Below are 16,482 nucleotides of genomic sequence, written 5' to 3'. Positions count from 1 at the left end.
CCAGTCCAGCTACTGGCATGTTTTAGCTTGATTCTTGATTGATCATATGCTGCTTCAAACAAATGGCCCACCAGCAGCCGTGCCTTTTTCTCTTCATCTAATAGTAACCACATTGTTTAGCTTTGCCTCTCTATTTAGTTTTACACAGTTAAGTGCACGGGTGGTAGTGCAGAAGCAAATGAGCCTAAGCAACGTTGAGCATGTCCTTAAAAGGTATTTGTAGCTCAGGCAGGGCAGCTTGGCCTTTCAGCTCAAATAGGGAGTGAAACTGGTTTCTCAGATACACACTCAGACAGATGCACTGGATGAGGCCAATGTGAGTATGGACATTGTTAAAGTTTTCTTTCTTATGCTAAAGTATTGTGCTTCAGGCTTTAAGTGCTATATAAGTGGTGTTACTTCTTTCATGCTCTAACACACACACACACACACACACACACACACACACACATATATCCGTGTGCATGGGTTTGCTATTATTTCTATGACGTCTATTATTTCTATCAGCTCCAGTGTTGGCTACATACTGTCTTGCATGCATGCAGTATAATAGAAGTGATTGACTAAACCAAACCACAAGCACTACAAATGATTTATGAGAGATAATATGATAAGATCTTGCATTACAGGAAATCCTGATTGAGATGTGAGTGCATTCATTTATCTACATGAACAGCCATCAGAAGTGTTCGTAAGAAGGTGTGTGGCATTTCTAAATAGCCCTGCTTCCCCAACAGATCAACTTGGAAATGCTATTAATGGCACGGTAAGATTTTGAGAATGACATTGCTTTTTTTCTGCAAGAAGATCCTAGTTTTCTCAATATCACAGTTAAGTTACTTTCATTGCGCATAAAATATAAATATTCTGTGTTATGCTTTCAGGCAGTATTTCTGAATACAAACCAGCTACATTGTATATGGAAAATTGCCAGAACTTTGTCTCTTGACATTTATGTTCTATCTTCAGGAGTCTAATTATGGGAAGGCCAATCTGTTATCAGTCCTATCACAGCCTGCTGGCCTACTTCCTAAAATGACATTCAGCTTGCTTTTAAAGGAGTAGACTGGGGAAATGTCCAATTACACAGATTTCCTACTTTCTTCCAATGTAATTCAGTGGCTACAAATGTTTGTTGTGCAATGCTATTTTTTTTATTTATTTATGCATGCATGCATGCATATGAGGCTTTGTGCTAGTGCTAAGAGCAGTTCAGTAATCTCAAACAGGTTATATTTATCATAATAGAAAAATGAGCAAAAAATACAAGCTTCTCTAATTTATTAAAGAATTTTGAAATATCAGATGTTGCACAGCAAACCTGCTGTATTTAAGGTAACCTAAACAGCAAATGCACCTTTGTTTGTGTAAATTTAATCTTGTCATTGTGTTTAAAAAAAAGGCATTGTGGGATTACTGCAGATCTTTATTTTATTTTCATTTCTTCGGTAGAAGAAACAAATGCTTTGGGTGATCATGTTTACCTTCGACTATTGTAGTGAATTCTCTGGAAGCCTGAGTGGAAGGTGCATGCCATTAATGCCATTCTCTCACTACACTGCTGAATGTCTGCAGAGGTAATGGAAGTCAAGCTGGAGCAGGAACACACTGAGGATCTCTTTTGTAGTATCTGAAAGCTTGATCACTCGCACCGTGGTGATCGCAGGATCAGTAAGCCTGCGCCGGCACAACACGAAAACCAAAACAGAAGTACAAACACGCCCACTTCATGATGTCATTTTGATAGTGCGAGCTGCTCGTACATGGTAAACCTCAGTGGCCTCCCCCACATGTCAATGCCTAAAATTACCTCCGGCAACAGCTGAGCCCCAGCTCTCTCTCTCTCTCTCTCTCTCTCTCCGTCTGCTTCTCTTCTCTCCCTCGCACTCTCTGGCCCTGTCGCTTGCTTTATGTGAACATGACGCGCTTTAGTTACGCGGAATATCTCTCGTTGTTCCGTTCCAGTGGAGTGACCAGTCACCGGAGGGGCTCTGACAGCGGAGCGCGGTGCGAGGAGCCCGGTGACGTCACGCCAGCCCCATCACAGTGAGTCCTTTGTTTCTGGTTATTGTCTAATACAGATCATTAAACTAGTTGGCCTCATCTACATAAATAATATGCAATATCCGATTTCCAGTATATTCTTGTGGTGCCAGTTGGGTTAAATCTCAGCAACTTACTTCTGATCATTCCAATGACTCCTAGTTAGATTTCTTAATGATAATTTAAAAAAAAAAAACAAACATTGGTAACACTTCCTGTGTAATCTGCATGTGTAATGTCATGATGCCATACAAGGTCAAACTACATACCTTTTCCAGGGAGCCCATAATGCTGGCAATTAGGAGAGGTGATGTGCAGACAGTGACTGAACTATCAACATCCATATCATGCATCCAGACCCATAGTGCAGTGGAAGACTGGACAGCCCTCCATGAAGCAGCGTATTATGGGCAAGCAGCCTGTGTAAAAGCTCTACTTAAAGGTAAACCTGTGTTCACAATGTTTTAAAATTGTACAGCATGTACAGAAATATTAAGTTTCTCTTTCTTTGCCTCTCAGATGTAGCTTAAGAAAGCAAAGGCAGCCTGAGATTGCAGCGGAACAGAGATTATTGCTATAATTGTTTCTGATGAATTTTACATGGAAAGATAAACTTGCTCAGCAAGTTGAACGACTGTTGTGTCTTTGGCTTTATCATCTACTACACAAAATAGATAAGTTTAAGCCAAGAATAGTGTTCTGTCATTTGGGGGGTTGGTGGGCATGTTTTATGCATGTCCTCACATGGATAGGAATATGTTACAGTTTTTTGGGGCTTTTTGGGGACATTTGACTGGTCCCCATGAGAAAAACTGCTTTAAAAACTGCAGTTTTTTAAAGCAACAACAAAACTAGAGCTTTCCTTTTGGTTAATGAGGTTAAAGTTAGGGTTAGACGTAGGTGTAGCATCGCATTAGTTAGCTGCATTAATAATTATATCAGTGGGAGGTCCTCACAAAGATAGCATGACAAGTGTGTGTGTGTGTGTGTGTGTGTGTGTGTGTGTGTGTGGTTAACACAGTTAAACCCACTTCAGTAGATAAGCGCACTCTCCAGGAGCAGACTGCTCTTCTAATTGCAACTGATGGGAAGCACCTGGAGTGTGTGAAGTGTCTTCTGGAGGCAGGTGCAGACCCAGATATCAGCAATAAAAACAAAGAGACACCACTTTATAAAGGTACAGGCTGCTTTATTTTATAAACAACATCAACATATTGTGTTCTTGTGTGTGTATTACATGTGTATATGTGTGTGTGAGCACTGTTAAATTATGTGAGAAATAATATACAAATGGGTGACAAGGAGAATTGTCTTAGTGTCTTAGTAAGACGTTGGGCCACCATGAGTCACCAGAACCACTTCAGTGTCACTTAGCATAGATTCTACCAAGTATATGGAACTGTACTGGAAGGATGAACACCAGTCTTCCAAAAGATATTTCGTCAGTTGGTGTTTTGATGATGGTGGAGAGCACTGTCTAAGACTTCAGTCCAAAATCACTAATAGGAAGGCCACAGTATATGATTTACATCATTTTTATACTCATTAAACCGTTTAGTGAGCCCGCTAGAAGATTCCACCCACAACAGAAAAAAACATTCATCATCTACTTCCTTTTCATACTGTACCGTATTTGTATACTTATGGTATTTTTAGCCCCAACCTAGTAAACTAACATGAGGGTGTGGTTTTGATAGAGAATACAAAGCACTTCTGTTAGTCGCTCTGGATAAGGATGTCTCCTAAATAATGTACATGTAGAAATGTTTCATCATAAGATAAATGTGATCAGTCAGAATATATTTATTGATATGCAGGAACCCTTCCCTCTAAGGAGAAAAAATGATCCAAACCACACCAGCAAAAAAGTCACCCACAGCATAACAAAGCCACCAGTTTTTCCTTTAATTTGTTTCCTGTCTGTACTTTCAGCTTGTGAAAAAGAGAGCATTGACATAGTGAAGGTGATCCTGGCATTTGGAGGTTCAGTAAACCAGCGCTGCCATCGCGGCTGGACAGCTCTCCATGAAGCAGTGAGACAGGGGAACACACAGCTCTGTGAGGCTCTCCTTCAGGCCGGAGCTGCCATTGATGCCACCAACGCTTACGGTATCACTCCACTCATAGAGGCAGCTCGGCATGGCAGGACAACGATTGTGAACTACCTCATTAGTAAAGGTAGGCCAACATAAACTCTAGACCTAAAATGTTTATACCATCATCACTGGTAGGCTGACAGGAGGTCTAGTGGCAGAGATGACAAACTCTGATATTTCAGTAGCTTTGAAGTGTAGGTGTAATATGCCATCAGTTTGGCAGTTCTTATTTACAATGTTTAATTAGCTGAGGTGGGTGAAAATGACACTGCAAGATTCCTAGCCTTCTCTATAAATACAGCACACATCAGCTAATCATAAATAGACATGGATACAGCAGATTAACTGATTAGTTCCTAATTATTTATTGTCTTCTCAGTACATTTCACATCAGGTGACATCAAGTGACTCATAGTGGATGGTTATAACTCTGACGTTACGGTTCTGAGGTAGTCAAAAGACTTGCCAGATATACACTCTTGTGCCCTTGAGCAAGACTTTTAACCTTTAGCTACTTGGATTGTAAGTTGCTTTGTATAACAGTGTTTGCAAAATTATTACATGTAATATAAAGATGATAGGACTCCTTTTGGAACACTGTCAACAACTTTGTACTTGCTCTGGATCTAATCAGAAATAAAAAGCTTGTAATCTACAGATAAAAACGTGTAAATTATGTAAATTGCAAGAAAAATTAAATGTGGAATATTAGGAAAAGGTCTATAAATAGTATCAATAGCATTGTATCAATAGTTATTTTTTATATTATAATATATTGTATTGATAATGACATTAATAATAACAATAATAATAATAAGAAGAATACAGTTTGATATTATTACTCAATAATTATTTAGATTTCAGATTAGGTTAGAATGTTGGCAAAATACCAACATTAAACAGCATGTCTTTACTTTTAACACATTTTACAAAATGGAGCACTTTCATTTAGAGGACTTGTGCCATTTGATAAGTGAGTGCCCAAAAAAAGTGCCCTACCTTAAGCGAAATCACTGTTCCAATTTTCCTCTTACCTGGGAAGTCATTTACTACCCTATTACTTGTGGGACACCTTGTTTAAAATATGTATTACACAGTTAGTCACTATATTATAAGCATAATATTATATTAGTCACATACGTACATAAGCAGTAACTATTTAAGAGTGATTAGGTTTATCAGATTGCCATGGCCTGCCTATCTACTCCTTGGCTGAGTGTAAGGATATGTAATACAGTAATGGATGTAATGTCTGTTGTAGTCTAATAACTAAAGACAGAGGGATCATAGCAGCATAAACTGACATTGTAGATCATTATAACTCAAAGAGCCAAGTGAACATGTCATTTACATTTGTTTCACAAATACCATTTTTTCTGTATTTTAGGTGTTTTGTTACCTTGTTTGGCATGTGTTCTTCTAAATAAAGTTGATTGGAACATTAAAGTCCATGACAACTTAGCTGTTTTATATCTTCAAAGGTGCTGGTGTGAACCTACAGTCATGTGAAGGGACTACGGCTCTAAGTGAAGCATGTAAACATGGTCACAGAGACACGGTAGACTTTTTGCTCAGACACCATGCAGATGCCAACAAATGCTCAAAAACTGGACTGCTGCCTTTGCACATTGCTGCTCAGCATGGCCATGAAGAGTAAGCACAACCATCTGCCAAATACAGATATCTTTGTATTGTCCATAAGTTATTTTAAACATTAATAATAATGTGCAGGTTCCTGGCTTTTAAAATAGCAGCTTCTAGACAGCTGTTGTAGAAGCTGTTGTCAGTGACAGGTGTATGTCAACAGTATGATGTAACCCAACAGTGACTCCATGTCATGGCCCCCTTTTAGGGGGAACAAGACATTTGGGTGATGGGGGTGGGGTGGGAGAGCAGGTGGTGTGACAAAGTGCATTATATGGACAGTGCCTGCCTTGACAGGTGATGCAAACAAAACATTTTCGTTAGGTTGCAGCTGCCAAGAATGACCCTACAGCTCAAGTGTGCTAAAGTTGTACAGAGTATAATTTGTTAAACTGATCTTTAAAATCAAGCCTTTAATTAGGTCTGTATGTCAACACATAGGATAAGTAAGTAGTAATTCAGTGTATGCTAACTATTTCTTTGTTTTCTTGTTTTATTTTCCTAGGATTGTGTCTTTATTGCTGCCTGTCACTAGTCGTGCAAAAATACGACAAAGTGGCATCACTCCCCTTCATCTGGCAGCTGAGTTCAATCAGGAAAATGTTGTCAAATTCTTGATCAAGTCAGGCTGTGATGTGAACGCAAGGCTGTCCCACGAGCGCTCATCCATGTTTCATGACCACCGCAGCACAGCTCTGTATTGCGCTGTTCTAGCCGGTAATGGAGGAGTTGTGGACTTGTTGCTCAGGGCTGGTGCAAACCCCAACCTGGACCCCCTCAGCCCACTGCTAGTTGCATTACGCCAGGGATGTTTTAGGATTATATCCACACTGGTGGAACATGGAGCAAATGTTAATGCTCATGTACCAGCCCATCCCACTGATTTCCCAGGAGTGCTGTTGTATACCCATAGCATGGGAATTTTACAATATCTGTTGAACAACGGATGTGAGGCTCAGGAGTGTTTCAGGTGTGACCATACAGACAGCAGGCAACCTGCTAGCCAAAGCAGAAGGGAGGATACAGAACAGAGGACTCCCTCAGTGACAGGAAATGCATTTCCATCACAAACAATCTGTACAGAATCAACCACCAGAAATCTGCAGGTACAAGAACTGTAACTTAGCCTTCACAGTTATTATTTTTGATTCTATAATATAATTATAGGTACTTTTATTATTTAACCTTCAGTCATAACTCAACTGCAAAGGAGGCAAACCTGCAAAAGCAGTGCAACTTGGAAATGTATTATTCCTGATAATTTATTAGCTGTAGATTAGCCAAGTTGCAAACAATTCTCCTTGCAGGACTACCCTCTACTTCTTCTACTTAACATTAAGTAGAAACTATTTCATTTAAAAAATGTTTCCTTAAATTTTCTACATAATGAATCTTCAAAACAGTTTTGTATCATATGTTTAACATATTTTACCATGAATTGTTTGGTTTTTAAAAGAAGTTTAGCAGTTATTAGAAGTTATTTTAGAAGTTATTTTAAAGAAGTTTAGCATCAAATAGACAAAGCTCTGATTTTGTGAACATTATAGCTTACCCAAGCAGATGCCTTAGGTTTCTTAGTATTCTTAATGTTGTATTACTGTTATATTTAAACAATAACATTTTTATATTACTGAAATGAACAGAGAACAGTATTTTACAAAAGCAAGTTTATTTCTAAGTAAACCTGTGATTTTAAATTAAGCAAGCATGCCTGGAAATTTGCATGCTACAAATTACCAAAATGAAAATTGCAATTTAGTAATATACCTAATCATCATTTGAAGTAGTCCTACATGGTGGCCTGTGGTGGCAATATGTTACAACATTTACATATTTCATGCTTCTGAAACAGCTCTAAACACTTGTACTTCTCCATCTCCAGTTTTGTGAGTGGATTTCCTCTGTGAGTCATATGGCTGCACCTCTGATCACTTTGCTACTGGATTATGTTGGAAATGTCCAACTGTGTTGTCGAGTCGTTGAACAATTAAAAAGCAAAAAAGAGTGGGCTGCCATTAAGGAAAAAGCATGTAAGTAGTGGTGTCTGATTTCTCTTCTCTTCTATAGTTTTTTTAATAATTCTTTTTCATTTATAGTCAATTTCAAGGACCTGCCTTTTTAAACATGTAGCCTAACTTCCCTTACCAGTGTAATTACCTATATATGTGGTGTACATATTAAATCATTGCATTAAAGTAATTGTGCTTTGTCCTGTGTAAACCTTCTTCATAGCTTCTCCTCGTCCACTGATGCATCTGTGCAGGCTGAAGGTTCGTGAGCAAGTCGGTGCCCAGAGACTGGCATCTCTAAATACTCTTCCACTACCAGGCAGACTGCTCCACTATCTGTGCTGTTCACAGGACAGCGCTACAGATTATACAGTCCTAAAGCTTGGGTCCACTCACAGATAAATTGCAAGTTACGTGAGATTTCTTTCCTACCATTGTTGGACAGTTTGTATCAGTTGTGCTTTTTTGTGGTTGTCTACACAGTTTTATCTATTTATAAGAAAAGATGAGAGATCACATTTGAGGTACTTCTAATTTATGATGAATACTTGTAATAGGTATACAACTGCAATTAACCATTATCCACAGCATAGCCAAAGCAATGATTATCTACATACTACTGTAGTAATTGTACTTATTACACTGGAGCACAGAGACTGAACAAGCTTCATGTGTGTTGTGACTGAAAACAATATTTACACACAATGTAAAGTCTCCTCACTCAAAATGATATCATTTTAATCATGTGATGTGTTTGTGTGTTTTTGGTTTGGTAGTCTCCACCATATCATAGGCCCTACATCAAGCCAAAATGTGCATTCTTAGTGAAGTGCATCAGTTATACAGGTAAAACATGAAAAACCTGCTTGCACTGAAATGTTAATGTGAATATCATTGTTCAGGCGTTCATGTGATGTTTAGACGAGGTTTAGCATATTGAGGATGTGTGGATTTATGCATTGACAGGCATAAGTTGAATATAATATAAGATGTGTGAGGAGGACATACATGGAGCCAAACAGTGAAACAATGAACTGTGAAAAAGAACACATGTTGGTATTAAAGTAATATTTTTAAGCTGTTTTGTTGAAACTGAATCATTTGAGGTAGCTGGTAACACATTCTAATATCAGTGTTTACATGTATTATCCAATTTTATCCGAACTCTGTAAAGAATTAGCCTGTGTTATGAAATGTCTCATTCCCTGTACAGAAGACAACATTAGCACCTATAAATCCATAATGATGTATACTTTAACCCCAGTATTCCAACTGACTATTCCAACGAGGTTAATAGCCTATGAAGTGTTAATTAAAGTTTCTAAAACAGTCTTGGTAGACACTAGACTAAAGCCAGCCTCAGTAATATGAGATTATAGCTTATTTTCTTCTGAGCATGCTACATGTTTATTGGCCCTTTAAGTGCTTCATTAAGACATTGGCAGGCCTAAGGGCTTCTAACTGCCTTCAATATTTACACATCAAGCCAATGAATACAGACTTAACTCTTGAAATGGCCAAGTATTTACAGTTTGTAGTCATCGTTATTTGCACTAATGACAGTAATGTTCAGGCATGTCCGCAGACGCCTAAATAAAACCAAACACGCTGAAAATGGAGGAGGAAACGGGTTTGGTGGGAATAGGCTTGACCACGACGTGCGTTGAACGGTATTTCAGTCCATCTCTGATTTTGTGCATGTCCAGTTCAGTCGCGGGTGTTTTGGCCCTGAGCCCCGGCTCGGTAAATGCACTATGAGGCGTTATAAGGTGGCTGTGGAGGAGCCGGTGTCCATGGCACTGAAGCGGACAGTACGCGCACACGGCCACGTTGCTGGAAGTCAGATCCACCTTCAGAGGCTCCAGGTCAGAAGATCCCCGCCGAACGCGCAGCCACGAGTTCGCTTTCAGTTCATCTTCAATCGTGGTCCTTTTCTCTCCATCAGTCTCTGAAGATCCGTAGCCTGCAGTCCCGCTCGAGTGGCTTTTCCACGCATATTCAAAACTGATGTGAGAGGAGCGCGGTTCTTCCCAGAAGGAAGCCGGGAGCTGGCGTTTGCGCATGGGAATGTGACCCGCTGCGCTCCGGTTCTCACTGTTCGGGTTTCCATGCACGTTCTCTTCTCCACGTGTGTGTGTGGCTTGCTTTTCGATCAGAAGGTTTTTTTCACGTTCATGCGTAAACACAACGCGCTTGTCCTCGGTCAGTTTAGCAGCAGCGGACTCGCTGATTCTGTGTGTGTGGCAGCGAGGCGTCCTCGGGCACTTCTGCGAGAAACGCTTCAGCTGCTTCTGAAGGTACTTCCTGTGGTCCACGGAGCGTCTACAGGGGGCCGATTTGTCCAGGGCCGCCTTGATGTCGCTCGAAGCCAAATTCACGAAGTTAAGTAAGGTTTTCACTTCGCTGTCAGAGCTTGCCATTTTTAACCAGAGCTTGTGTTTTAAGCCATTCCGCATCCACAGATGTCACTCTGTATGGAAAAAAAGTAATACAAATGAATTTCGCTCCATCTGAAAACAAACCGTTCCTGGATCATCTTTCAGGAGTTCTCTGGGCTGCAAGTGTCTTGAGGAACCTTTTCGCAAAGAAATTGAAACATAAATGGTTCCTGAAAAGAACATTGATTAATAAATATCCTAACAGCTCCTAGTGGAAGCTTTTAAGGTGCAGGTAAAATGCATTTTGGGCAGATGATGCCCAGTATATGGCATATGATTGCTCCCTTAGGACATCATCAGAAATTAAGCAAACGTCGTCCAGTATTCATTGAAGATGTTTGCTCTTATAGCTCTTATATGTCAATTTATTGATCCAAATTTTATCCAAAAAAAAAAATCTCAAACTAGCTCTATGAGAACTCACTGTTTTTGTGCAGAAACGCTGTCCAGCTTGGCTGCCCTCTCACTGCAGTAGTTTAACCACTTGAACAAGTTGAATGAATATAAACTTCGTGTAGTTATGGTGCTTCCTTTGAGCCAATCAGCGACCTCAATCCCCCTCAATGCCCCCCAATGAGCTCGCGCGCTCCCCGCCAGCGCATTCTTTCCCCGCGCATATTGTTGCCATGGTAATCCCCAGAGATGAAGCGACTAATAGTTGCGATATTTCTTTGTTGTTTTCTAGGATACTTCTGAGACACAGTGTGGTAAAGTGCTCTCTTAAAAAAAAAAAAAAAAAAAAAAAAAAAAAAAAAGTTGCCCGGTGCGCAGTGCCTTATGGGTAGCTTAAAACCATCAAACGCTTGGTGCCCGTGCTGGCATGCTTCAGGGCAAAAGCACAAAGCGCGCTTTTTAGGATTTCAGGGCCACTTTTAACTGTTCCGATCTAACCCTCTCTCCTCTCCACCTAAAAGTGATGTCAGAAGCAGTTGGATTTTGAAGGGGGGGGGGGGGGGGGGGCGGGTCCTAAAAAGGTGGGCATAACCATGGAAAGGGGGCTTGAGCGCTCAAGAATCTTGTCTTTCTGTTTGCCCCCTCAATCGAGCCGCACAAAAGCTGAATTACTCATTCAAACCTCGCCGGACAAAGGCGGAGGAGCTTGGATAGCACTCCCCGCATTTGTAGGCAAACATTTAGAGACCTAAATCGAGTCGTCGTGAAGGAGAAAGAGTTAGACAAAGCCCATAGAATTGCCATCAGCAAACATTTTCCCGTGTCATATTAGCGGGGTCTCCATGACTCCTTCTGGCCCGCGGACAATAGCGCAAGTTTGCACACTCGAATACTGTCACCCTGCCAACGGCGCCGAGGGCCGCAAACAGGACAATCCCCGCGCGCAAAAAAAGCACGGGCTCTGCGGGGAAGGTCGCGGCAGAAAAGAGGAAAAAGGGACTTGTGAAATGCTAATTGAGCTCCGTCCCACATTGAGAAGGGGAAAAGAGAGAAGGCTACCTATCCACCTCCTTCTCCAGAGGCCTATTAGTGCTGTGAGGAAGCAGCTGTCTGGACAGCACTCTTCAAAGCATGCCCCAAAACCTTAACTTCACATGGTGGTCCCTAGAGCACAAAGCATGAGAAACTGTATAACATAATTATTTATACATATTTTTATCTCTGTGTAACATACCTTACCACTGCTTATTAATAAAATATAAGAATCAGTTGAACTTAATAGTTTAAGTGTTAAGACTCAGACTTTTAAGGTTCATTACTGTTTACTTGGCTGTAAGATAATAATCTCCTTACAAGGGCACACATGACTCCAGACCACCATAAAGCATGATGAGATCAAACTATTAATGGAGTGAATGATGGAGTATAAGGGTGTGTAAGCTATACTCTGTGCACCCAAAAGTGAGAAATGTATTTTATAAGAAACTACTTGCTAATTTATGGCTAGAACATTAAATTATCGACAGATATTTAGGACATATTCAAAACTTTTTTTAATCACATACCAGCATCCGCTGCACTACAGCTCATTCACAAGACTGCATTGCTATTTTCTCTTTTTGTTCTCACCATCTCAAAAGGCCAATTAAACAATAGCACACTCGTCTCAATGCTGTATGGTTCATTCCTGCTCTTTTGAAGTGACAAAGAAAAGGGACGAAAGGAGAAAGTAAGATGGGAAGATGGGCTATTACACCCTCCTGGTTACTCTGATAGCCTGAGGAAGATGGATGGATGATCTATAAGACAGATGATTGATTTATCTTTAAATTAAAGTCAGGATGTAAGAGTGGATTCAACTAAAATATGCTCTATGTAATGTTTATTTATTTATTTATTTATTTATTGATTGATTACCTCAAGCTAGTCACTGTCAATAGGTACAAAGACTTATTTATAATCTAATATAGACCTCTGCAACAACAATTAAATTCATCGAGTCATGTCTACAACCATAGCCCAGACACTCCACAAAGCTGGGCTTTACAGGAGTGCCAAGAAGAAGCCATTATTGGGGGGAAAAAAAGGCCATAAGAAATCAAGTTCATGCTTGCCAAATGCAAGTTTGGAGACTCAGCATACATGAAAAAAATGAAACATTTTGGCCTTGTCACAAAGCACTATGTTTGCTCAGTACTTGTTGTTGTTCAATACTGATGCAGCCAGTAAATGTATGTATTTTTCTTAAATTTGTGTCACAAAAAATGTCTTTAGTTTGTTTAATCAAATGATTAAAATCCCAAGTAAGTTATTTTCTATTCCAGGTTGTAACACTATTCAATTCAATTCAATTCATTTTTATTTGTATAGCGCTTTTTACAAAGGTCATTGTCTCAAAGCAGCTTTACACAAACAAAAGTAAAGTGAAGTGTGTGTGTGTGCCGTCTCTGATGAGCAAGCAGGGCGACGGTGGCAAGGAAAAACTCCCTGAGATGGTGATGGGAAGAAACCTTGAGAGGAACCAGACTCAACAGAGAACCCATCCTCATATGGGTTTACACTGTAGTGTGCGTGTGTGTGAGCACAATGTGTGTTGGTGTAGTCCATGGAAAACAGCTGAAGCGTTTTCGTGGCAGTATGAAGCATTGCCGGTGGACAGGTCCAGAGTGAAGGGGGGGAGGTCTGGATCACCGGCAGCTCAGGAGTGTAGCTCGGCAGAAGGAGAAGGAAAGTGGTTAGGTAGAAGGAAAGTGGTTAGGTAAACACTACAATATGTGGAAAAGTTCAAGGGGGTCAATACTTATGCAAGACACTGTACCTCTATAGCTACAAAGAAGTTCAAAGAAACTGCTTTTGCATGTGTTGAATCATGACTAATTGTTTTCAGGTCAGCTCATCAGGACATGTCTACATGGCTCTTGTCATCTGCAGACAAACTTATTTCAGATATCTTTATTCTGAAGCTTGGGGAAATCTGTAGCAGTTTGTCTCCAGGTGCTCTGCCAGCATCTGGAATTAGGTGCAACATCAATAAAAAACTGATGAAACGGGTCTCCTCGAAACACAAATAAATGCTAATAGGACATTGTGTGTATGCATTCAAAAAGGACCGTATTACCAATGTGTCCCACTAGAGGACAGCGTTGCTTTGACAAAAATAATACTGCCATCATTAATACAGCACCAAAACATAAAGCATGTCTGTGTAAATGTGTTCTATATGCTTCATACATTTCAGAACAACACAGACAATTTCTAACAAAGAAGTTCTCTCAAATAATATAGTCTTATGATAAAGCAATCTTTTTTTTTTGGTTTTCATGACCTTGGGTAAAAATATATCACACTAGTAAAATGTGTACTAGTAATTTTTTCCCTTTTCTGCCAAAGAACAGGTCTCTCTGTTTGACTGCTTGATATGAGTGCTTGCATGGGAGTGGGAAGGCTGACACATATCTCCTCCAACACTAATAGTATTTTCGGAGACCTTCAGTTACGCATAGTACCTGCAGACCTCTGCATTGCTAAGCAGTGCTTTTATTGGGTCCATCCTCTGGGGCGAAATAAGATTAGGCTGATGCAAGGCTAGGAGTTCTAAATGTCAGTTCTACCTCTCTCTTTATCACTAATAACATAAAGGCCTTGCAGCTCTGTTATTCTCCTTGCACATTTTAAACATTGGCTAAAAAGCCACTTGTACCCTGGAGCTGCCTTTCTACAGTGAACATTTCTGCATGCCACTACATTTAGGTTAAATCTGTCCCATTACCAGAGTGGGAGCATTATGAGATTATTTGTATTAAACCAAAGATTTTTCAAGTTAATGTAAACTAAGTAGGGCCCATAGTAGTAATTTCCCCTTAAAATAAATAAATAATAAATAAATAAAGGCATACAATATAATTGCTACTGCTATTATAAGTTTCAGTGGCTTACAATCATGTACAAGTGATATATATTTGATTAAAAGCTAATTTCAGATCAAAACCAATTAAGTACATCATAAAAAGTAGACATTTTGTGTTATTTTATGATGATTGTGTTTTATCCTCTCCACAAAGAACTGTAAATGTGACTGTTTTACTTAAACCCAAACCAATACTCTCTTTTATAATGAATTAAAATGAATTGGATTCATTAAACCATTAACATTAGTCCAAATGTAACATATATGACTGTAATAATTTTTAGGATTGTGTTTTTCATTTCAGTTTTGGATGTGTCTGATCTGTCTATCTAGAAGGTGAAGGGGAAGAGTGGAGAATGGCATATGGTGTGGAGCAGCTGGAACCCCCTGTACTGAACAGAAGCCAGCATGTCTCTAAACATGCAAGCTGGTTATGGAATACGAATATGCCTTGCAGCCTTATGATGTAAGCTGAAGCACAGCTTCCCTTTTTTATAATGGTTCTAATATGTGGCAGTTCTGTTGAATCCACACATGGGAAATGGCAGTGAAGCTTAGTATACTGCACAGACTAAAATGCAAGGTAAAATAATCTAGCCAAGACTTGTGCAAAAAGCTTTCCTTATTACTTTTGCCCTTAAAATGTTTTTAAAGGGCAGTCAATGACATTTTGGCCTTCTGGAAGTAATTATTACTCATGTGGCATATGTGTTTTTTTATATAAAGAGATTTACAAATGAGGCAAACGACAAGGATTTCTATTAAGTCCTGTTATAGGATTACCTGCAAATGTAATACATATTTATATATATATATATATATATATATATATATATATATGCAGGTAATCATTATAAAGCATATTGCATTATACTATTGTTTTTACTCTCATTATTTTATTGTCATTACCAATAATCAGCATCATCTTCTTAAATCATCTGGAAGATAAAATATTTTCAGGAGAATTCATCTGTACACCAGAATACAGATAGGGTTCTCCTTATTCATGACAATGAAGTACAAAAAAATAAAGTGTGATCTTTAGTATAGCTCATTATGACTGCTCAGATTAGAGTCACGAATAAAAGAGTGTCTAATATGCATTAGCAGGGCACATATCTGACCACATGCTGCAAAACACCTCCATTAATACTCAGTAACAGCTAGCAACCAGTCAGATAGCATGTCATTCCCCATTAGCATTATCCACAAGCATCAAAAGGGTGATAATGGATTGAAGGCAAAGAATACAAAAGTATACTCATGAAAATATAAATGAGATCTGAATGATATAAGTGTGGGTGTTTATGTGAAAGTGTAATGGACTTAAGAGATGGAGTGTAATGGGAAGGGAAGAGTGACGGTTATTATATTTATTTCCATATGCTCTTGTTGCTTCTTGATGGTGTGAAACACCCCAGAAACTGGAGAGTTCCAATATACTGAACAAGATCCTGTTCTCTGACATTAGTTTGCATTCTTTCACAATGAACATATGTGTGAGGAGATCTAGTGTATGCTGCAGATCAAGTACTGTGTTATTGAACAAACTGCTTATGACCCCTCATGTCTCCATTCATTTCACAGTTCATGGTGGAATGTCATCCTCTTGTTTACAATGCAGGCCTTAAGGGTTTATTGTAAGCATTAGTCAGTTGTCCCTGCAATCCATACAGTGAATATGTTTAGATGAAGAAGCAAACACCATGTTGGGTCTCTGGAATTATCAGACTATGTAGGGTGTACATAGAGTTTGGTGATCCTGCTGCTCCACACCATCTAAGCCTAATGAGTATTTGAAACCCAAAATCCAAACAGCTCATCCTTTGAGTGCTCCCTCTAAAGCCACAGCTCCAAAACACAAACCAAGACTAGAACACCTGAATGTTGGTCCAAGTGGGACCTTCTGAACTGACAGAAAAGGAAGGCGGGAAAGCAGAGATCCCCCTCCT

General features: G+C 39.5%; 2 protein-coding genes across 3 annotated transcripts; one reads left to right on the top strand and one right to left on the bottom strand.

The window, feature by feature from the left end:
• Window positions 1-217: 217 nt before the first annotated feature.
• On the top strand, window positions 218-8,869 carry asb2b (ankyrin repeat and SOCS box containing 2b). 2 transcript variants are annotated; one of them, XM_026934016.3, is made up of 10 exons: window positions 218-316; window positions 630-766; window positions 1,966-2,046; window positions 2,322-2,485; window positions 3,065-3,220; window positions 3,976-4,221; window positions 5,621-5,792; window positions 6,289-6,889; window positions 7,666-7,813; window positions 8,016-8,869. In XM_026934016.3, the coding sequence occupies exons 2-10, from the start codon at window positions 750-752 to the stop codon at window positions 8,192-8,194; spliced, it is 1,764 nt and encodes a 587-aa protein (XP_026789817.1). In that variant the 5' UTR covers window positions 218-316; window positions 630-749; the 3' UTR covers window positions 8,195-8,869. The 2 variants fall into 2 exon arrangements, with proteins under 2 accessions (XP_026789817.1, XP_026789816.1); XM_026934015.3 differs by lacking the exons at window positions 218-316; window positions 630-766 and having other exon boundaries at window positions 778-2,046.
• A 137-nt stretch (window positions 8,870-9,006) lies between these two features.
• LOC113538720 (protein FAM181A) lies at window positions 9,007-10,895 on the bottom strand. Its single transcript, XM_026934021.3, has 2 exons — window positions 10,655-10,895; window positions 9,007-10,262 (listed from the first exon to the last, which is right to left on the bottom strand). Exon 2 carries the CDS (start codon window positions 10,246-10,248, stop codon window positions 9,382-9,384), a length of 867 nt encoding a protein of 288 aa, XP_026789822.1. The 5' UTR covers window positions 10,249-10,262; window positions 10,655-10,895; the 3' UTR covers window positions 9,007-9,381.
• Window positions 10,896-16,482: the final 5,587 nt, after the last annotated feature.

Source organism: Pangasianodon hypophthalmus, chromosome 10 (genome assembly GCF_027358585.1).
Source record: "Pangasianodon hypophthalmus isolate fPanHyp1 chromosome 10, fPanHyp1.pri, whole genome shotgun sequence".
Taxonomy (NCBI): Eukaryota; Metazoa; Chordata; class Actinopteri; order Siluriformes; family Pangasiidae; genus Pangasianodon; species Pangasianodon hypophthalmus.
The sequence above is the reverse complement of the archived record's forward strand: the minus strand, read 5'-3'. Positions and strand labels throughout refer to the sequence as shown.